This window comes from Saccopteryx bilineata, chromosome 10, assembly GCF_036850765.1.
Source record: "Saccopteryx bilineata isolate mSacBil1 chromosome 10, mSacBil1_pri_phased_curated, whole genome shotgun sequence".
In the NCBI taxonomy this organism is placed as follows: Eukaryota; Metazoa; Chordata; class Mammalia; order Chiroptera; family Emballonuridae; genus Saccopteryx; species Saccopteryx bilineata.
Window position 1 is genome coordinate 80,346,765 of NC_089499.1, and position 22,668 is coordinate 80,369,432.

Genomic DNA, 22,668 nt, shown 5'->3' on the forward strand with positions numbered 1-22,668 from the left:
CACCTCCTCATAGAAATCAGAGGCTCCCTGGAGAGCAGGCAACACTCAGCACAAGGGCAGTCTGGGAGGAAGCCCAGGAGTTCTCATATGCTCGGAGGTTTGAGTCTCTGGGCTCCAGCTTCCTGGAGTCTGGCTCTGGGGGCCTGTCCAGAACACTGATTCCTCTTCCCCTCACAGTATATACTTTTCTGATCACATCTATTACTTCCAAAGCACCTTGAAGCAAGAATGGCACAAAACAATGACATCTTTTTTCTAAAGGCCCCTTCTTATGCCTAAGCTACTGAGCAACAACTAAATGACAAATGTTTCTGGAAGGCCTGAACACTTAGACATGGCCTCCTCCCTGGCTGACGTCATGGTATGCAAAGCTATTAACTTAAAACTGGGGTCAGTATAATTAATAGCCCCTTCCTTGTTCTTTCTAACAGTGATGAGAATGTAACAGCAGGTCTGCTGGGTAGTATATGCATTATCCACTTGCAGTTATTCTTGATCAGATTAAATATGTTCAACTCTATATAATTGTGATGTTTCTTATAAAAGCTGGTTAGTGAGGAGAATTAAACAAAAGACTAATGGGAGCCTCAGACCTACAGCTCAGGTCTCTTTACTGTTTTCAAAGAGTGTCAGAGAGGATTTAAGGTAAATAATAAACCTATCTTTTTCTACACAAAACCCTTAAGATTCAACCAACACCTAAGGAACTTCCTATAAAAGAAGAGCCTATCTTTGGGGTTGTCAAATTGTGGCCCACATATCAAGTTGTACCTGCTGCTTGTTTTGTGAATAACTTTGATTGGAACACAGCCATGTCTGTACACTGCCTGTGGCTGTCCCCACACGCATCAGAGAGTCCTTTGCCACACAGACCACACGGCCTGCAGAGCCTAGAATATTTACCATCTGGCCCTTCACAGGGAAAAAGAATGCTTAACCATACTTGTCCTAAAATGGGGGTGAAGGGTTTAAACAGCTTGCTACAGTACATACTCTATGAGGTCAGGGCTCCTAGCTGTTTAGTTCACCTGTATATCTCCAAGGCCTCATGGGTGATGTGGCCACTCAACAAAAGGAAGATGTTAGACTTCCTCTTATTCTTTAGAAGTTCCTTTCCCTTTTGTTCTTATCCCTTCCCCTCCCACTGACTGTGTGCTTGGAGCCCCAACATTATCATCTGTCTTCAACCTTACCTCTTCCATTTGCATTTAGTTGGCTTGTAAACAAATGGTGTTCTTCGTTCAATAAATGCTATTCATCCTCCTTAAATTTCTAGGCATGGAGAATATGGTGGTGAACAAGCCAGATCGGGCCAGGCCTTCAAACCTTCAAAGCAATTATGCTAGTGTGAAAGACAGAAACAAATACACAATCTCAGATAGTGAGAGGAAATAAATTAGGGTAATATGATACACAAAACAAATAAATTTGAGTAGCAGTGTCAGAAAAGTCTTCACCAAGGACGTAACATTTCAACTGATAGCTGAAGGACAAGAGGTGACTGTGGGGAAACCTGGTGACAGGGAGTTTTCCTGACAAAATGAATAGTAATCACAAAACCAGAAGTCCAGGATGAGCCTAGCATGTTCAGGAAACAGGGAGAAGGCTAGAGGGACTGGAGCTCTGATGAGCAAGCAGAAGAGAAGGAGTTAGAGACAGGAAACAGCCTGGAGGTCTCATGGGCCTAGAATAAGAACGTAGTTTGAGGGTCTTAGACAAGGGAATATGTGATCTAAGTTTTACAAGGCTCACTCTGGATGGGTTGAATAGAGGTCAGAGTGTAAGCAAGGGGACCAATTAGGAGGTTACTATAGTAGTTTATGTTAAAGATAACGGTACAGTAGAGGTGGAGAAAAGCAGGCCATTTGGCAATCTGTCTTGGAAACACAGATGAAATTGAATGAGGAGGCTTAAAAGCTAAGAAGAATTCCTAGTATTTGGTTTGAGAAACCTAATGAATAATAGGGATATCCACCAAAAATCTAGGGGAGCTGTAAGTCAGGCATTCTCCTTTGTTAAAGAACTATGAGGCACCTACTGTGCATGCAGTAGAAAGCATCAGAACTTACATAGCTGGAACTCATTAGAGATTTCCAGGCTAGAAACAAAATAGGTAGTCATGAATATAGTATTTAAAGTCATGGCCTTGAATGAGATCACCTGGGTGAGAAGGAGACTAGAAGAAAAGAGCTGAGAATCAAGGACATGCTGATGTTTCCACCTTGGGTATGAGAGAGTAGGAGAACTTTTCAGGCAGACAGAGAGTAATAGAAATGCAGAGTACAGTACTTGATGGAATCAGCTGAAGCCCAGGAAGCCCAGAGAGGTTGGAGCAACATGAGGTCAGACAGGTGTTTAAATTTTATTTTATGTGTGATGGGAAGAGAGGGACCAGACAAAGAATAGGAGTTATAGGGTTTAAGAACCTGAATTCTGAAAGCAGGATGCCTGGATTTGTCTATAAATTCTACTTACTGGTCTAGATAAGCTCTTTGTAACTGAGTCTCCCATCTGTAACCTAAGGATGATGCTAGTACATCCTGCAGAGTGTCATTGTGAAGAGTAAATGAAATAATGTACAAAGTGGGCTTAGATGAGTGCTAAGTACATAGTAAGTACTCAATAAATGTGAGCTCTGATTATCAATGGAGTCAAATGATCTGATTTACACTTAAAATTTTTTTTCTTTCTGAAATGAAAAGCTATTTTTTTATAAATAAATTTTTATTAATTTTAATGGGGTGATATTAATAAATCAGGGTACATATATTCAAAGAAAACATGTCCAGGTTATCTTGTCATTCAATTATGTTGCATACCCATCACCCAAAGTCAGATTGTCCTCTGTCACCTTCTATCTAGTTTTCTTTGTGCCCCCTTCCCCTCTCCCTCCTTCCCTCCCCCCCATAACCACCACACTCTTGTCCATGTCTCTTAGTCTCGTTTTTATGTCCCACCAATGTATGGAATCATGCAGTTCTTGTTTTTTTCTGATTTGCTTATTTCACTCCATATAATGTTATCAAGATCCCACCATTTTGTTGTAAATGATCCGATATCATCATTTCTTATGGCTGAGTAGTATACCATAATGTATTTGTGCCACATCTTCTTTATCCAGCCTTCTATATATATATAATTTTTTTACAATGATTAAAGCCTTTAAGCAAACTCTTAGCCAATACAACAAGAATCCATAAAAGAGTAGTGTCTTTAACATGTTCACCAAGTCCAAATTGGCACAAACTATTCCAAATCCCTGTGAATGCAACCCAACCCCAGTTCAGTCCATTAGGAGCTGTCACAAGGAGCAGGAGTCCATAAAAAGTCCATATCTAGGAAAAGTCCGTATGGCACTGGAATTGTTGTCACAATTCTATACTTTGCAGCTCACGTCCAAGTCCCAATGACTGCTGCTTCTAGCTGGTAATGATTCAGGTAGACTGGAAAAGCCATCTGCAGTATGTGTGGAGATGGAGCCTCTGTTATCCTCTGCCTGGAGAGATGAGACCAGGTTTCTTTTCCCTGGAGCTCTGCGACTGTAGCATGGAAGAGAGAACCTTGGGATACACTAAGCTGGGTGGCAAAGGTAGATTCATAATAGAAGCTGGCAAAAGGGGGAAAGAGAGCTCTAAATTAGGAGTAGGTCCCAGCCTGAAATATGAGTGGGGCATTGAGGTAGGAGGAATAAAGGAAACACTATATATTAAACAAAGCAGCAGAAAATAGGACTATCAACACCCACAACAGAGATCTTTGAGGGAAGAATAAAAAACCTGACTATTCAGGCAAGACATAGTAAAGTGGCCCTTGTGCAAATGAGCTCAGTTTACCTGCTTCTTGGAATAAATACCCGAGGCTCATCCACAGTGTCGTAGATGGGGCCAATGGCCCTGGGCACCTTCAGCCTTCAGTGGCAAACCCCAGAATTCTGGGCAAGGTTAAGTCATAGGTGGCTGGAGAAAAGCTATTTTTAATTAAAGTAGAGTTGACATAAAATATAGTGTGTGCGTCAAGTCATGGAGAACTTTTGACTGGTCACAGAAAAGCAAAAAAAGACGATAGAAATGTGAAATCTGTACCAAATAAAAGGAAAACTCTCCCAGTTTCATACCTATTCAGTGCAGTTCGATGTGGGCTCATGCGGCTCCTTAGGTAGCTATCCCGTATAGCCTCTACAGACTCGTCACTGACTGATGGCCTACCAGAACAGGGTTTCTCCACCAAACTGCCAGTTTCCTTCAACTGCTTATCCCACCAAGTAATGTTATTCCTATGTGGTGGTGCTTTGTTATAAATGCACCGATATTCACGTTGCACTTTGGTCACAGATTCAAATTTAGCGAGCCACAGAACACACTGAACTTTCCTCTGTACCGTCCACATCTCAACTGGCATGGCCGTGGGCAGCTCCGCTGTATACACAGTGTTATGTCATCATCTGCACATGCACACATGCTGCCACATCATCCTACAGAAACTGGGAGGGTTTTCCTTTTATTTGGTGCAGATTTCACATTTCTATCATCTTTTGTTGCTTTCCTGTGACCGGTCAAAAGTTCACCATGACTTTATGGACACACTGTATCTAGTTCCAGGTGTACAACATAGTGATTTGACATTTTTATACCTAATGAAGTGATCACTACGAGAAGTCCAGTAACTATCTGTCACCATACAGAAGTATTGCAGTATTATTGACTGTATTCCCTGTGCTTTGCTTTATATCCCCATGACTCAATTATATTTGTATCTCTTAATCCCCTCCCCCGCTGTCCAAGCCTCTGGCAACTATCAGTTTATTCTCTGTATCTATGAGTCTTTTTTGTTTGCTCATTTGTTTAGTTTCTTAGATACTATATTTATATTTCTCTGACTTATTTCACTTAGCTAATACCCTCTAGGTCCATTAATATTGTAGCAAATGGCAAGACTTTATTCTTTTTCATGGCTGAGTAGTGTGTGTGTGTGTATGAGGGGGTATTACTTCTTTAGGTTGCGTTCTTTCATATCATGACTCTTGTAAATAAGGCTGCAGTGAATATGGGGGTGCATATATCTTTTTAAATTAGGGTTTCATTTTCCTGTGATAAGTACCCAGAAATGGAATTGCTGGGTCCTTCTTTGTCTCTTGTTTGAAAGTATCTTCTGTCTGATATAAATATTGCTACCCCAGTTTTTTTGTTTGTTCATTTGTTTCCATTTTTATAAAATATCTTTTCTATTCATTTATTCTCAGTTTGTTGTATCTTTTGATCTGAAGTGAGTCTCATGTAAGCAACATATGTAAGGGCCTTTTAAAAAAATCTATTCCTCCACCCTGTCTTTTGAATGGAGCATTTAGTTAATTTACATTTAAAATAATTATTGTCAAGTATGTACTTATTTCCAATTTAACTGTTTTCATAATAGCTTTAAAGGGGTTAGTCTCCTATCTTTACTACATGTCTGCCTTTACTAGTGAGATATTTTTTCTTTTATATATTTCCTTTGCCAGGTTAGGGAAGTTTTCAGCCATGTTACTGGAAATTTACAAATGTTACTATGCCTGATGTCTCAGAAGTCCCTTATGCTATCTTCATTTTTAAATTATTTTTTTCTTCTTGATTTTTCAGCTGGGTGATTTCCACTATCCTGTCTTCCTGATTGCTGATCCATTTTTCTGTGTCATCTGATCTATTGTTGATTTCCTCTAGTGTATTTATCATTTCAGCTGTTATATTGTTCAGTTCTGACAGGTTTTTATTTTAATTTTTATCTATTTGTTGAAGTTCTCACTGAGTTTATCTACTTTTCTACAGAGTTTAATTATTATCTTATAACTATTACTTTAAACTGTTTATCTAGTAGATGGCTTATTTTTTATTTCATTTGGTTCTTTTTATGGGGTTTTGTCATTGAGGGGAGCATATTCTTTGTCTCCTCATTTTGTTTTTTGTGTTTTTATATATTAGGTAAGTCAGCTTTATATCCTGGTCTTGAAAAAGTGGCCTTATTTAGAAGGTATCCCATGGACCTAGTGGTGGAATTCACCATTGTAACCAGAGCCAGATGGCCCAGAGGTGTTCCTTGGGTAGACTTATAGCCTCCTGCTGTGGCTGGGCTACAATTCCTATAGACACACCAGCTGGTGAAACTGGCCCCTGGCCTGGCTGGCTGTGAGGCCTGGCCACAACTTTGACTGGCTCACGGTTGTGCAGCTCAGGTCTTTGATGTGGTTGGCTGCGAGGCCCAGCCTCGACTGTTGCAGACACACTGCTGTGTTCTGGTGCTGGCTGAGGCTACCCACTGGTGTCACAGGCCAGGGGCTGCATTGGAGAGGTTCCAGCATTAGTGGGTCTTTGAGGAAATGCCAGGGTGAGATGAACAGTGTTAACATGGTTAATAATAAAGAAAGTGGGGAAGAAACAGAACCCCCAGCACTTCTGACTCTGGAGACAGTTCCAACAGATCCTGTGTCCCTCTGCCCTAAAATTAGTCAATGTATCACCTTCACTTATGGCCCAGGTACTTTCCAAACTGCTGCCTCTGTGCTGGGACTTGAAAAAGGGCAACCTTGGTTTCCTACAGCCCTTCAGCTCTCCCAGACTTAAGTCCTGCTGGTTTTCAAAACCACATGTTAGGAGGGCTCCTCTTCCTGGTGCAGGTCCCACAGGTTGGGACTCAGAATGTGGGTCACCACACGAGCAGTGGGGACAGGGTGGGTCCTGACTAACCTGAGTCTCTGACCCTCCTACCCATCTCAAGTGGTTTTTTCTTTGTATCTGTAATTGTAGAGAATCTGTTTTGCTAGGCTTCAGGTTGTTCTCAGAGATAGATGTTGTGTATGCAGTTTTAGTTTTGGTGTCAATGAGAGGAGGTGAGCTCAGGATGTTCCTACTCTGCCATCTTGAACTGAAGTTGGAAGCCTTGCTCTTGAATGTCAATTTACCTTGTTGGTTAGTACACTGTCTCACAATTAACTTGTCACTGAATCGCAAGTCACTTCCTCTGGCCTTGTGCATGGATCTCCCATCTTGACTTATACACTTAAGTTATTTTGGAGTGTAGCAGCTCAAGAATAGAAGCAAGGAGACATTTAGAAGGTGGTTATAATCATCCAGGGTAAAGTAGGCCTTTCTTTATATCCCATGGGAGTCCCACCACTTTTCATAATCTTTGCCTAAAGGACAACTACTACTTCCACTCTGTTCTCTGTGCTGGCAGAGCCTGGCAGGCCCTCCTTTTGTACCTAGTCTGTGACATGTCCTATATTGTTATTTATCTCACATCTCTGTCACTGAGTCATGAGCCCTTGAAGGAAAGAGCTCTGTCTTGTCATTTTTTTTCCTTAGACTCTCTTGTTAGGCCCTTCTTCAGTGTGTGATGGTGATAATGTGTGGCCATCACTCCCAATGAAGAGAACAGCAGTCTATGTCAGCCTATCACATCAGGAACTTAGGCAAATCACAGCTCATTCCCTAGGAAATTCCAATGTAGAACAGTTGGAGCAGAAGAGCTGGGACCCTGGCCCAAGTGCCTTGAAAAAACAGCCAGACAAGGGCTCTTCCCCAAGGAGGCCTTCTAGCCAATACTGCAGGGATGGCTCCTCAGTAGAGGCAGAGTTTTCAGGCTCATTTAAATCCTGTAGATACGTGCAAAGAGCTGGGCAGGGAATTCAGATTCATCTCTGAGGTCACAGTGCCAAACTTTGGCTGTTAACTCACAGAACCATTAATAAAGTAATGTGCTCCATCACTGCAAATGGGAATCAAAAAGACTATAATGGGGCTTCATTATATCCATCTGTTCATCCATCCCTTTTATCCCATCGCTCACCACTTGACTTGAGAAATGGGAACACCCCCTAACTAATTAGATTTATCCTAATCTCCTTTATGCACCATCAATCCTCACAAAGGCCATCTGTGAGTTTAGAGTTCAGACCTTTAAGGATTATGCTAATCAGCCTCTTTCTAATTTAAAGTGTTCATCTGATGACCACAATCTGAAACTTCTTGCTGTGACAAATGGGGATTCATTGTAAGATTTTGTGCTAATTTTAAACACCTTCATCCTCTGAGGTGCCACATAAGGGACCTTTTCTAAGAAAATAGTTAGGTAAAGAGCAGAGAACCTTGAAGCCAGGCCACAAGGAAGAAAGATGGAGGCAGTACAGAAAGAATTTCAATTGGTTTGTAATATGAGTAAGAAGTCATTTCCTTTCATTTGTGGAATAAAAACGAAAGGTACCTGAGCTATTCCATTTGGGAGTGGACTGTGTATTTTGGTGGTGCAGCCCCTGGTGTGTTAAATGCAGAGAAGCAATGCATCAAGGCAGGTGCCCAGAGGGAAATTCTCCCGGAGCAGGTATTCAGAGCCCCTGCATCTGCTGGAGCTGGTGGCCTGGTCACCTGGTCACCAGAGACTGGTGTGGAATAATAAGCAGATTTCTGTGCAGTGGTTTGAACCTGGTAGGAGAAAGGGCACTTTCTGACACAGCACAGTGACATTTACTGTGAAACCTAAGCACCCCAGACTCTTTGCTGGGTATTGAATAGCAATCACCAGCCCTGATATTAGGCAGTGGGAACAGTGCTCAGTGGAGAGATTGATGATGCTACATTAATTACTCATTCAATGAATAAGCAGATGTGTCTTAACTAGGAATCATAGCCCAGAGTAGCACTTTTGAAATGGAAAAGTACTCATAAGCCACCTGGGGATCTTATTAAAATAGAGCTTTTGATTCTGGGGTGGAGCCTAGAGTCTGGCATGTCTGACAAGCTCCCAGGAGACAAGGGTGCTTCTGGGCTAGCACCACGCTTGGTGTCGCAGGAGAAATAGAGTTTGGGGAGCGGAAGGTACCTGGTCCAAGTCCTGCCCACATATTGGCCATGTAGCCTTAGACAAATTACTCTCCTCTGCGCCTTATTTATTCAACAAATATTTGTTATTCAGCAATAACCCTGGTCAGCTAAACAGCTGGAACAAGATAGAAAATGTCCCTGCTCTCCTGGTGGGGAGACACAGAAGAAGAAAGATAACAAAGGGAAAATGTATAATTATAACTTGTGATAATTGCTGGCAAAAGCGCTATGGTGGCAAGCATTTATTGAGAACCTACTACGTTCAAGGCAGTGTTTAAAGAATTTCACGTTATCAACTGGTTTAATGTTTATAATAACTCTTATCCCTGTTTTTAGATACAGAAGTTGAGGGACAGACATGGACTACCTCGCTGCACTGTGTACACTGGAAAGTAATGGCCCCTAGTGTGAGTCAGGGGCTCCCGCTCTGGAGCCAGTGCTCTTGCCTAAGGTTTGGCAAACCTGACCTGTCCAGGGCCGGGTAGTAAATATTTTAGGCTCTGCTGGCCATTCCATTTTTGTTGCAGCTACTAAATTCTGCTTTTGTAGCACAAAATCTAAATACAGTCAGTATGTAATGAGAGAGCAAGACTGTGTTCCAAGGAAAGTTTATTTACCAAAACAGACCCTAGCCAGCTTTGACCCATGGGATGTAGTTTTCCAACATTTTAAAGCAATCCTGTCCAATATAAATACATATAATATGAACCACACATGTAATTTTAAACTTTGTAGTAACCATGTTTTGTTTTCTTTAAAAAAAACCAGATAAAACAATTTTAATGATAAATTTTGTATTTGTTTTTACACGAGGTCTCCCAAGTCTCCTGTGGGTTCCGCACGCACAGTAGATTTCGGCTCAGACTGGCCGTAGTGTCCGTGCTGAGAGCCATCTGGGCTTCTGGGGCCGTGCTGGCTGAGCCACTTGGAAGTGCTCAAGACTCACCTGGGCAGGAGACTGATTTTGCATGTCTCACAACCCCCAAGATGATGTCAGTCTGCACCTGCTCTTGGAGTGGCAAGGCTGCAGACTGCCACCCTCTGAAGGAAACACACTGTGATGGGACTGGAGTAGGACAGGCAACTTACAGTGGGCCATGAAAGCTCTTTAAAGGGGCTGTATTTAAGTTAAGACCCAGAGGATAAGAAGGAGCTTGTTAAGTGCAAAACAGTAGGGAGCAAGTGCTCTAAGCAGAGTTAGAAAATATTGTAGGTTAAGTGAGGCAAAGCATGCAGGCACTTAGCATGTGCTCAGCGAGGTCTCCTGGGTTTGTATATCAGTGTAAAAGCAGGGAGGATGTTCAGCCTGTCCTACCCAATGCGCTGCTGTCCTGCCGCCTGGGTTAGTCACGCCCCTTCAGTGTTCCCACAGTAACCAGATTTTCCTCATCAGAGCACTTTCTATACTTTCTGTAGGTGCCAGAGTATTTTATGGGTGGCCCACGTGGGTCATCAGCTCTGAGAGGACAGGTTTGGGGCTCAGTCATTGCTCTGTCCCCAGCCTGTACATTAGTTATGGCCATTTAACTGCTGGAGAGGGAAGTCGGGGCCTTACAGAATATTTGGAATCCATCCAGGATACATCTGGGCTGTGATCTCCTTGAAGACTGCACAAGTGGGAACTCTCAGACAGAAGATGAGAGGAGGGGAGGGGCATCATCTGAAGTAGAAAAGGGAGGACACTGGTGGGTTGCGCGAGCTTGGCGGGCACAGGCAGGCGAGCCACAGCTGAGCAGCCTTCAGCCGTGTTTGCTTTGACTGTGCAGCCCGCGCGCGTGCACCTAACTTCTTTTAGAGGGGCCTGGCCTCCCGCCCATACCACATCGGAACCCGTGTCCTGTAGGTGGCCCCCGCTCCCTGCCTGGATGCTGCCTGGCCGCTGCAGGAGACGACGCAGGCAGCAGAGGGGACAGGGAAGGTGGGGAAAGGGCAGGGGGTTCTCTTTCACAGAAGGGCTGCATCACAGGTCAGCCTGGCTCTGCGCATCCTTCATGGAGGTTTGAGATGAGAGCTGATTGCTGTTGTCATACTGGGTTCCTCATGTGCGCATGTGCAGATGATGACATAACACCTTGTATACAGCAGAGCAGCCCACGGCCATGCCAGTCCAGATGTGGACGGTAGAGGAAAGTTCAGTGTGTTCTGTGGCTCTCTAAATTAGAATTTGTGACCAAAGTGCAATGTGAATATCGGCGCGTTTATTACGAAGCACCACCACATAGGAATAACATTACTCGGTGGGATAAGCAGTTGAAGGAAACCGGCAGTTTGATGGAGAAACCCCGTTCTGGTAGGCCATCAGTCAGTGACGAATCTGTAGAGGCTCTACGGGATAGCTACCTAAGGAGCCCTAAAAAATCTGTGCATGAGCCCACGTCGAACTGCACTGGATAGGTATGAAACTGGGAGAGTTTTCCTTTTATTTGGTACAGATTTCACATTTCTATCGTCTTTTTTTGCTTTTCTGTCACTGGTCAAAAGTTCACCATGACTTTACGAACACACTGTATAAAGTGTGTAAAACTGCAGACAGTTGGTGCTCACTATTGAGTAGGTGTTCCTCTTAGGAATTGCTTTCACTTGTTGCTTATGTTTTTTTGTTTGTTTGTCTTTTCCAAAACTTTTCAGAAAAAGAAGGCTAGCCATGGTGTGGTTTCCATTTATTAGTATGGATGATGAAACCAAGAATCAAGGAGGGGAAGCAGCATGACCCAGAGGGAGTTCTAGGTCTCAAGTCGGTGTCTCCTGACTGCAGGTTCACCTAGTGTTCACTTTCTCCCTGCCTGTGTGGGGCACTGATGTGCACGCCAGGTGAACAGGGATGAACCACGTGCAGCAGAGCTCCCCAACGGTGCCAGAGGAGACACAGGGACACAAACACAAGCCGTTGACTGGGGAGCTTTCCCATTGAGGTGCACATTGTGTTTCTGTGGATCATCTGGGTCATAATTATCCTCTGTGGGTTTTAAAGCTGTGACCCACCGGGATCCTCCAGGGAGGTTTCACGTAAAGTATAGGCATATGTATTTGTGTGCAGACGGTTTTTCCCAGGTAAAGGAATCATTGCTTTAATCCGATTCTTAACGGTGCTGACATGCCTAAAAATAACAAGAACTGTTCTATAGGACCTTAGATGTGATTTGTAAAAATTCTTGATAATGAGAAGCTCACATTGTGAGTGTGAGCTTGTGCACATGCCCATAAACACAGCAAAACTCCTGGTCTAGGAGGAGGGCAATTCTGAAGACTCTGCCTTACTGTCTCAGGACAAGCCTTGCATTGTTCTGTGTAGGCATTCCCAGTGATTTGCTGGACCAGGGAGATAGTTGACCTTGAGCTAACTTTTTACAGCTCAGAGCCCATTTTCTATAAAAGGGTGATAGCATCTCCTTCACAAGGTTTTTGAGTACCTCAGTGAATTTGAGCTTCCTTCCTGTGCCTGGTGTCAAGCTTTCTTTTCGGTTAATTCCAGTACACCAGTGGTAGTCAGCCTGGTCCCTACTGCCCACTAGTTCCAGCTTTCATGGTGGGTGGTAGCGGAGCAACCAAAGTATAATTAAAAAGATAGATTTAACTATAGTAAGTTGTTTTATAAAGATTTATTTTGCCAAACATAGCGAAAATCCGACATAAAGTACTTGATAAGTAATTATTATTATATGCTTTAACTTGCTGTAACTCTGCTTTATAAATTTTATAAACTAAAGTTACTTCTCTACTTTGTAAATTACCATTACTGTAGAACCAGTGGGCGGTTAGAAATACAGAAGTGGGAGGTAGGTATAAAAAGTTGACTACTCCTGCATAACACATTCTTGGGGAATTGTCTTGTTTGTTTGTTTGTTTGTTTTCTTATTCCTATGCTTTCCCTCCTGGGCTGATTTTACAGCACTTCCCAAGAACTACTCTCCTTCCCTGTCTGTGGCCTTTATGGAGCAGGCTTGTTCTCTCTCTTGCTCTTTCTGATCATTATGACATCTTGGGAAGGGCTACCTGTCCTTTCTTCTCAAATTTTCTGTGTAGAGTTGTGCTGTTTTATTTGTTGCTTTCCCCTTATGCCTTATTTACTGGGAAAATGGTATCCTGGCCCATTATCTTATGTTACAGGTAGGAAGAATAAAATAACATGGCTGCCTCCACGCTGAAACAAGTCTGCTGCTGCTTTCTGAACTGAGGAAGCAGGCGTTTCCAGCAATCCCTTTCTGTTCTAAATAAAAGCAGCTGTATTTAAACTTGGAAACAGCTCAGTCTTATTCTTAATTTAGAAACATTAAATTGATCATAGCATGTCAGCGATTTCTGGGATTTGTTGCATTGATTCTCTCCACCGTTCTGGGTGGATGTGGTCAGCAGGGGCATGGTGAGGTCCAGGGTGTGAGTTTGGGGGTCAAGAAAACATAGGTGTAGACTCCCTTTCTGACATGTGACCTCTGTAAATCCTTGGACACATCACAGTTTTCTGGATTCCTGACCTCTGTGAGTTTGCTGGGACCATCCTATCAAAGTGCCATCAACTTGGTGGCTTCAACGACGAGATGTGCTGTCTATATCCCAGTTATCCAGGCTGGAATGCTGAGTTCCTGGGGCAGACGGAATTGGTTCCTTCCTGGGCCTCTGAGGGAGTCCACTCCACACCTCTCTGCTGGCTTGTGGTGGTCTGCTGACAATGTCTGGCATTGCTTCACCTCTGGGTCCATCACCCACATCGCTGCCTTTCTCTCCACATGGCATACTGTCTGCATGCACACTATCTCTGTCTCTGTGTTTAGACCTTTTTGTGTAAGAATACTGACTGGTCTTACTGAATGAGGACCTACTCTAATTACCTTATTTTAACTTGATTACCTCTGTAAAGACCCTATTTCAAAACAAGGTTACATTTTTAGGTACTGAGGTTAGCATTTCAACCTAACTTTTTGGGGAGGACACAAATCACCAGTGTTTTTCAACCTTTTTACACTTGGGGACTGGTGAAAATAGAAGAATTATTTCGGGACCACTAAGGCAGAAATCACTCTGAGCATAAATGAATTTGAGTAAGATCATTGCATCTATAATCTTTATACAACATCAGCGTGATTAACTTTTCTGTGAACCAACAGGAAATTTTTGATGGGCCAGTCTGTGGACTGGCGGTTGAAAACAATAATTCAACCCATAACTCATCCCTATTACGTAGGGTTGCTGGGATGATTGGATGACATAATCCATACAAGAGGCTTAACACTATGTCTAACACATAGCAAGTCCTCAGTAAATTGGTTATTTTTCATGTGGGAATGTATAATGCCTAAATTCAATGAGAAACTGCTCTTCTCACCTAGATGTGTTGGAGATTGTGTTTCTTTTGCTTCTCTTTTGCTCTCATTTTTCATCAACCCAAAGGGAAATGTAATGAAAAGGCAAAACACAAGTCAGTTTAAACATGGAAGATGCTGCCATGCGACCATCAGAACTCCTTTTATTTTTTTAGTGAGAGGAGGGGAGATAGTGAGACAGACTCCCACATGTGCCCCAACTGGGATCAACCCCTCAACCTCTGTCTGGGGCCAATGCTCAAATCAACCAAGCTATCCTCAGTGCCTGAGGCTGACACTCAGATCAACCAAGCCACTGGCTGTGAGAAAGGAAGAGAGAGAGAAGGGGAAGAGGGAGAGGAAGAGAAGCAGATGGTTGCTTCTTCTGTGTGCCCTGACTGGGGGATCAAATCTGGGATATCCATACACCAGGCTGATTTCTCTATTCACTGAGCCAGCTGGCCAAGGCCATCAGAACCTTTATAGTTTATTATTTCCTCAGCCTGGGCTTATATTAGTAAAAACAGATTTATGTGTGTAAAAATACATAGAAATGTACTATTTCAATCTAGTCAGTGTTAATTATTTGAGAAACTGTCTTAAAAAGCAGAATGATTTTGTTTGAGGGAAAACTTTGAAACCTAAATCAGATGGCCATTTAAAAAAAATCAAAACTAACTCACTGTCAGAGAAAACATGTTATTGAAATCAAATAAGCTGACAGTGTAATCTGTAAATTCCATGTGTATGCTATGGTATCTGAAACATAATTATCAAGCTTAAGTTAATTAGACCAATGCTCAGAAACCTGGCCCAGCAGCTTGTGGTAGTTAATTATATATACTGATTAAAAATGTAACACACAGTGAGCAGAGGCAAAAGAAACTCCATTTGCTACAGGCTTTACACATATACAGATAAGAAGCCACATAGAAGAGTGTCCACAATGAAAATTTTTAGGACCTGTAGGTCTCAGACCAAGTCTCCTGTAGGGTGGGGTGCAGGTGCCCAGGGGAAAGTGTGGAAGCATCACAGCAGGGCCAGCTCAGGAAGAAGATGTGGCCACGGGTGCCCACTGCCCATCCAGGGCAGCCTCCCCACCACAGCCTCTGCCCCAGGCTGTCATTTCCATTTCCTCTGAAGCTGCTCCTTCAAAGGATGATTCCCCGGGGACAACAAGAGGTCAGCTTTCTTGGTGATTATACAGCCTCTGAAACAACAAAATTGTCATTAGTTATGTGTCACAATTAAGGATTGGATGCTGCTCTCTGAGCAGGCAAAACATGCCTCTCATTTGCCCTTTTGCTTGCTGTTGGGTTTTCTCTCCAGTTATCCTTGAAAGAGGGAAATGTTGTTAGGGATTCATGGACAAAGACTAGGGACACCCATGTTTTGGCTTTCTATGCAGATTCTTTGTAAGTTTACTGTGTCATCAAAATACATTAAATAGTTAAATTTCAAATTGCTGAGGGCTACAAAGGAATCTTATTTGTTCTGCACCTCTCTACAGCACATGTCTGTTCCTGCATCAGTATTATAACATTTGTTTCAAGAACAAAATCAAACTCTTCTTTGAGGCTAAGGATGGCCATAACTGTGCCAGCCTTCTGAATATCTAATGTGGTGTTTATTTGGGCAAGAAGTATGTAGTGAACACCTACTATGTGCATAGTTCTGTTTTTTGTAAGGTCATTAGATTGAATCATGTGACATTGATGTTTTGCAGGAAAAATTGAATAATGCTAATAGTTATGGTTTTGCCTTCATAGGACCTATAATTTTGTAGGAAAGATAAATTAAAAGATACGACACAAATTTCCTGAAATGAAATCACATATTAGGACCACATTGTCCAGCCTTGTGGGAAGCAGGGGAGGAAATGTATTCCATGCAGAGAACAGTATGTGCAAAGGGTTGGTGGTGAGATAGGTGGGTTGTTTTAAGAATCATTCCTGCTTAAACAGGGTGGGAAGAGAGATGGTAAAGAGTTGAGAGATGAGGATGAAGTGGGAAATAAAAGCCTATTATACCAAAAAAGCTGTGTCAAGGACCATATCAGTTAGGACCAGAACATTAGCAGGAAATGGCTAGGAGTCTGAGTTGTAACTGCCCTAAGCTAGAATTCAATTTCTGCTTTTAAACAAGAGTGCCTCTAAAACAGTACATGCTTCTTCAGTTGTGATGCTCCAGTTCATAAACTAGGTACATGTCACTCCCATTTTTAATTGAGGGTCCTTTTTAGTAGAGAAACATGTGGATGCTTTCAGTCTAAGACTACAGAAGATTCAAGCAATTCACTTGATCTTCCTGGGCCTCTGTTTCCTTCTCTGTAGAAAGCTAGCTCGAAGTTGATGCACTGGGATTCTATAGGCAGAAGTGCTTTAATTTAGATACTTCAGCTTAGTCTCTATTGCCTGTTCAGAACTGTCCATGAGACAGAGAATGAAGGTTGAGTGAGTGGGCCTTGGAGTCCCACCACCCATGAGCTATAATATCCCATCTCTGAGTCTCACCTTCTTGAGAAAAAATGGAGATGACAGCACCATGTCACTCTTAGGAGGATTAAGAGAGATAATTTCCATACCAGAACTTGGTTCCTGGAAGTTCCCTAGCACTCAACAGAAATTCATTAATAACATTAGTAATAGAACAATGATATAATTATGATGTCATTATTCTTGGGCTCCCTTCCTTTGATGTTTTCACTTCCCTAGAGCAGAAGGGTCCCTGTTATTAAACTGACAAGGGTCCATTTTCAAAAGAGCAGTATGTATTTGTTTCTCATGATTTAGCTACCATTTGGCTGATGGTATAAGTCCAACATCTGACTTATTTTATGAGTAGACAAGTTCTCTCTCCAACCAATGCCCAAACCACTATGTGAAATGAAAGGAATGTCATTCAGTGGGTCATTTGCCTCTGGGATGCCAAAAATGAGTTTGTCTGATTTATAAAATAATTTTGGCATCTGACTGACACAAGCTGAATAACCAATTAGGAGCACTTGCAGATCTTGGACTGATAAATCGGCTTAGTAGCTCTCGTCTAATATCAATGAACTGGAGTCAATTATTTCCAAAATCAAAAAGTGGAGAGATGAGCAGATAGCGTTGAAATTAATGGATTATTTTTTCAACCTCTTGTCTGTTTCCTACCTAAATGTCAGTCAGCAGACTGTTTATTGTCCCCCAATGGTGGGCAGCAGAAATGGAGATAAAGCTGCAAAGCCCTAAAGATACAGTCTTGGTGTAGGAATCAGCCTATACATAAAAAGACTGAAAATATTTTAAAACGTAGAAAGCATGGGAAATTTATATTACTACTGCAGACATGTTTATTAAAATCCAGGCAAGTATGACTTTTGCTTCAAAAATAGGACATAAGAGCTAAATTTATGGAGAGGAGAGCATTTGGTTGACTGTCTTACTTAAGGCAGAGCAGTTTAATTAAGGATGGCATCTGATGTGAAATGTTCTACCCGAAATAGATCCTGGTGTGTGTGTGGGGGGGACTCAGTGAAGGGGTGCATCAATTTCAGCATCTGGAATCTAATTAATAACTTCAGTGCTTTTACATGGCAGATGCTACCATGCTGTGACCCTATGGCAGTTCTCAGAATGGAAGCGGGATTTCCACAGGTAGGGCAATGGCAGTCATCCTGTCTTGAATCTTACATGTTGCCCAAAGATGGTCATTCTTCTTTATTTTCGTTTATGGCCTGCTTATACATAGTCATTTAAGTAATGTTTAATGAGTGTCTGCAAATCATCACCCAAAACAAAAGGCACAATTTTATAATATCCTACATCTCCCATACCAGCCCTTGCCTGCCTTCCCCACACTGCAGAATCCGACCACCTGAATACCACAATTCACTTCTTTTTATACAGGTTTAGACATCTCTGCCCATTCCTGAAATGTGTGTTTTAAGGATTTTTAAAAACTTTACAAAAAATCATCATGCTGCCTATTTTCTTTTGGGAATTCTTATTCTTTAATTATATGCCATTAAGGTTATGGGTTAATTACTTCAATCAAGCAATCCTTTTGATCATTAATATTCCATTGTGTGATATGTCATAGTTTATTCTTATACTCTCTGATGGATGTTAGTCATTCCCAAGTTTTCTGTATTTTAATAAGAGCTGCTTTAAACAATCTCATGCACGTGGGCAAGAATTTCTCTTGGGTATATGCTGGGAATAGTAGTACTAGGTCATAGGGTTTTGTGAATATCAGCTTTAGGAGATATGCCAAATTGTTTCCCAAAGAGGTTGCTCCAATATACTCTCTCACCAGCAATACCAGAGTGATCCTAAGGGTCCATCTCCTCTCACACCCACCATATTGCCAAATTTAAGTGTAGCACCAACTTGATCTTGTGCTATGTGACTTTAACCACTGGAGCTAAGACTTAAACACTGGGGAGAGTAGGGGAAAGGAGATTCAGACTCAGGGTGAGGAACAACAGTGTCCTGGCACAGCTTGTTAGGTAAGAGTCAGAGGGTCTCAGAGAATAGTCAGATCCTTATCCTTAGGACTTTCAAGCAAGGACATGAGTGCTCTCTGGAAGGTATGAGTGACCCTTGGAAGCATGGGACACAGGCGTCCCATGGATGCTTGAACTGGACAGCTTTTTTTTTTTCAATTTGTCCATTGATTTGGGAGAGAGAGAAGCATCAACTCATTATTTCACTTAGTTGTTCCATTTAGTTGTGCACTCATTGGTTGCTCCCTGTCTGTGCCCTGACTGGGGGTCAAACCTGCGACCTTTGGCACACAGGGCTGACACTTGATCCACTGATTCACTCGGCCAGGTTAGACTGGAGAGCTTTAAAGATCTGCATCAGGCCTGACCTGTGGTGGTGCAGTGGATAAAGCATCGACCTGGAAATGCTGAGGTTGCCAGTTCGAAAACCTGGGCTTGCCTGGTCAAGGCACATATGGGAGTTGATGCTTCCAGCTCCTCCCCCCCTTTTCTCTCTCTGTCTCTCCTCTCTCTCTCCCTCTGTCTCTCCCTCTCCTCTCTAAAATGAATTAAAAAAAAAAAAAAAGATCTGCATCAAACACTGAGTCTAGAAACTAAGTGACCATAATCCCATGATCAGAGCCAAAGCGGGGCCCAGCAATTCTGGCTGGCCTCTCCACCTGGATACCACTCTTCTGAGCCTGACAAAAGAGGCACTTAACAGGTTGATGTGACAAAATGAGTCCCCTGATCTCTCTTTTTTTATTTTATTTTTTTAAATAATTTTATTTTTTTATTGGGGTGACATCAATAAATCAAGATACATATATTCAAAGATAACATGTCCAGGTTATCTTGTCGTTCACCCAAAGTCAGATTGTCCTCTGTCACCTTTGTGCCCCTCCCCCTCCCCCTTTTCCTCTCCCTCTCTCCCCTCCCCCCGTAACCACCACACCTTATCAATGTCTCTTAGTCTCACTTTTATGTCCCACCTACGTATGGAATAATGTAGTTCTTGTTTTTTTCTGATTTACTTATTTCACTTCATATAATGTTATCAAGATCCCACCATTTTGCTGTAAATGATCTGATGTCATCATTTCTTATGGCTGAGTAGTATTCCATAGTGTATATGTGCCACATCTTCTTTATCCAGTCATCTATTGACGGGCTTTTTGGTTGTTTCCATGTCTTGGCCACTGTGAACAACGCTGCAATGAACATGGGGTTGCATGTGTCTTTACGTATTAATGTTTCTGAGTTTTGGGGGTATATACCCAGTAGAGGGATTGCTGGGTCATAAGCTAGTTCTATTTTCAATTTTTTGGGGAACCACCATACTTTCTTCCATAATGGTTGTACTACATTACATTCCCACCAACAGTGCAGGAAGGTTCCTTTTTCTCCACAGCCTCTCCAACATTTGCTATTACTTGTCTTGTTAATAATAACTAATCTAACAGGTGTAAGGTGGTATCTCATTGCAGCTTTGATTTGCATTTCTCTAATAACTAAAGAAAATGAGCATCTTTTCATATATCTGTTGGCCATTTGTATTTCTTCCTGGGAGAAGTGTCTGTTCATGTCTTCTTCCCATTTTTTTATTGGATTGTTTGTTTGTTTGTTGTTGAGTTTTATGAGTTCTTTGTATATTTTGGATCTTAGGCCCTTATCTGAGCTGTTGTTTGAAAATATAATTTCCCATTTAATTGGCTGTCTGTTTATTTTGTTATCAGTTTCTCTTGCTGAGCAAAAACTTCTTAGTATGATGTAGTCCCATTCATTAATTTTTGCCTTCACTTCTCTTGCCTTTGGAGTCAAATTCATAAAATGCTCTTTAAAACCCAGGTCCATGAGTTTAGTACCTATGTCTTCTTCTATGTACTTTATTATTTCAGGTCTTATGTTGAGATTTTGATCCATTTTGAGTTAATTTTAGTAGGGGGGGACAAACTGTGGTCCAGTTTCATGCTTTTGCATGTGGCTTTCCAGTTTTCCCAGCACCATTTATTGAAGAGGCTTTCTTTTCTCCATTGTGTGTTGTTGCCCCTTTATCAAAAATTATTTGACCATATATATGTGGTTTTATTTCTGGGATTTCTATTCTGTTCCATTGGTCTAAGTGTCTATTTTTCTGCCAATACCATGCTACTTTGATTGTCATGGCCCTATAATATAGTTTGAAGTCAGGTATTGTACTGCCCTCAGCTTCATTCTTTTTCTTTAGGATTGCTTTGGCTATTTGGGGTTTTTTATAGTTCCATATAAATCTGATGATTTTTTGCTACATTTCTTTAAAAAATGTCATTGAAATTTTGATGGGAATTGCATTAAATTTGTATATTGCTTTGGGTAATATGGCCATCTTGATTATATTTATTCTTCCTAACCAAGAACAAGGAATATTCTTCCATCTCATTGTATCTTTTTCGATTTCCCTTAACAATGGTTTATAGTTTTCATTATAGAAGTCCCTTACATTCTTTGTTATGTTTATTCCTAAGTATTATATTTTATTTTTTTGCAATCGTGAAGGGAATTATTCTTTTGAGTTCATTCTCAAATGTTTCATTGTTGGCATATAGAAAGGCTATTGACTTCTGTATGTTAATTTTGTATCCTGCGACCTTACTGTATTGGCTTATTGTTTCTAGTAGTCTTTTTGTGGATTCTTTGGGGTTTTCGATGTATAGGATCATATCATCTGCAAAAAGTGATACCTTTACTTCTTCTTTTCCAATATGGATGGCTTTTATTTCTTTGTCTTGTCTGATTGCTCTGGCTAGAACCTCTAGTACCACATTAAATAAGAGTGGAGAGAGTGGACAACCCTGTCTTGTTCATGATTTAAGGGGAAAGCCTTCAGTTTAGTGCCATTTAATATGATGTTAGCTGCTGGTTTATCATATATGGCCTTTATCATGTTGAGATATTTTCCTTCTATACCCATTTTGTTGAGTCTTAAACATAAAATTGTGTTGTATTTTATCGAAAGCCTTTTCTGCGTCTGTTGATAAATCATGTGGTTTTTGTTCTTTGTTTTGTTGATATGGTGTATTACATTAACCGTTTTACGTATGTTGAACCATCCTTGAGATTCTGGGATGAATCCCAGTTGATCATGATGTATTATTTTTTTAATATGTTGTTGTATTTGATTTGCTAGTATTTTGTTTAGTATTTTAGCATCTGTATTCATTAGAGATATTGGTCTGTAGTTTTCTTTTTTTGTGCCATCCTTGCCTGCTTTTGTTATGAGGGTTATGTTGACCTCATAAAATGTGTTTGGAAGTATTCCTTCTTCTTCAATTTTTTGGAAGACTTTGAGTAGAATAGGAAACAAGTCTTCTTTGAATGTTTGATAAAATTCGCTGGTATAGCTGTCTGGGCCTGGACTTTTATTTTTGGGGAGATTTTTAATGGTTTTTTCTATTTCTTTCCTACTAATAGGTCTGTTTAGGCTTTCTGCTTCTTCTTGACTTAGTGTAGGAAGGTTGTATTGTTCTAGGAATTTATCCATTTCTTCTAGGTTGTTGAATTTAGTGTCATAAAATTTTTCATAGTTATTCTACAGTAACTCTTTGTATATCTACGGTGTCCGTGGTGATTTCTCCTCTTTCATTTTGGATTTTGTTTATATGAGTTGTTTCTCTTTTTTCCTTGGTAAGCCTTGCCAAGGGTTTGTCAATTTTGTTGATCTTTTCAAAGAACCAGCTCCTTCTTCTATTTTTCCTATAGTTTTTCTGTTCTCTATTTCATTTATTTCTGCTCTGATTTTTATTATCTCCTTTCTTTGGCTGGTTTTGGGTTGTCTTTGTTCTTCTTTTTCTAGTTCCTTAAGGTGTGAAGTTAAGTGGTTCACTTGGGCTCTCTCTTGTTTGTTCATATAGGCCTGAAGTGATATGAACTTCCCTCTTATTACTGCTTTTGCTGCATCCCATAGATTCTGATATGTTGTATTGTCATTTTCATTTATCTGTATATATCTTTTGATCTCTGCGCTTATTTTTCTTTGACATACTCATTTTTTAAAATTATGTTGTTTAGTTTCCAC

General features: G+C 41.2%; 1 protein-coding gene across 1 annotated transcript in view; it reads left to right on the forward strand.

The window, feature by feature from the left end:
* FHIT (fragile histidine triad diadenosine triphosphatase) overlaps positions 1-22,668 on the forward strand; it is a 1,915,768-nt gene that overhangs the window by 1,848,575 nt on the left and 44,525 nt on the right. Inside the window, exon 8 of the mRNA XM_066245666.1 lies at positions 17,728-17,784. Coding sequence (XP_066101763.1) covers positions 17,728-17,784 — 57 coding nt within the window. The remainder of the gene's footprint in view (positions 1-17,727; positions 17,785-22,668) is intronic.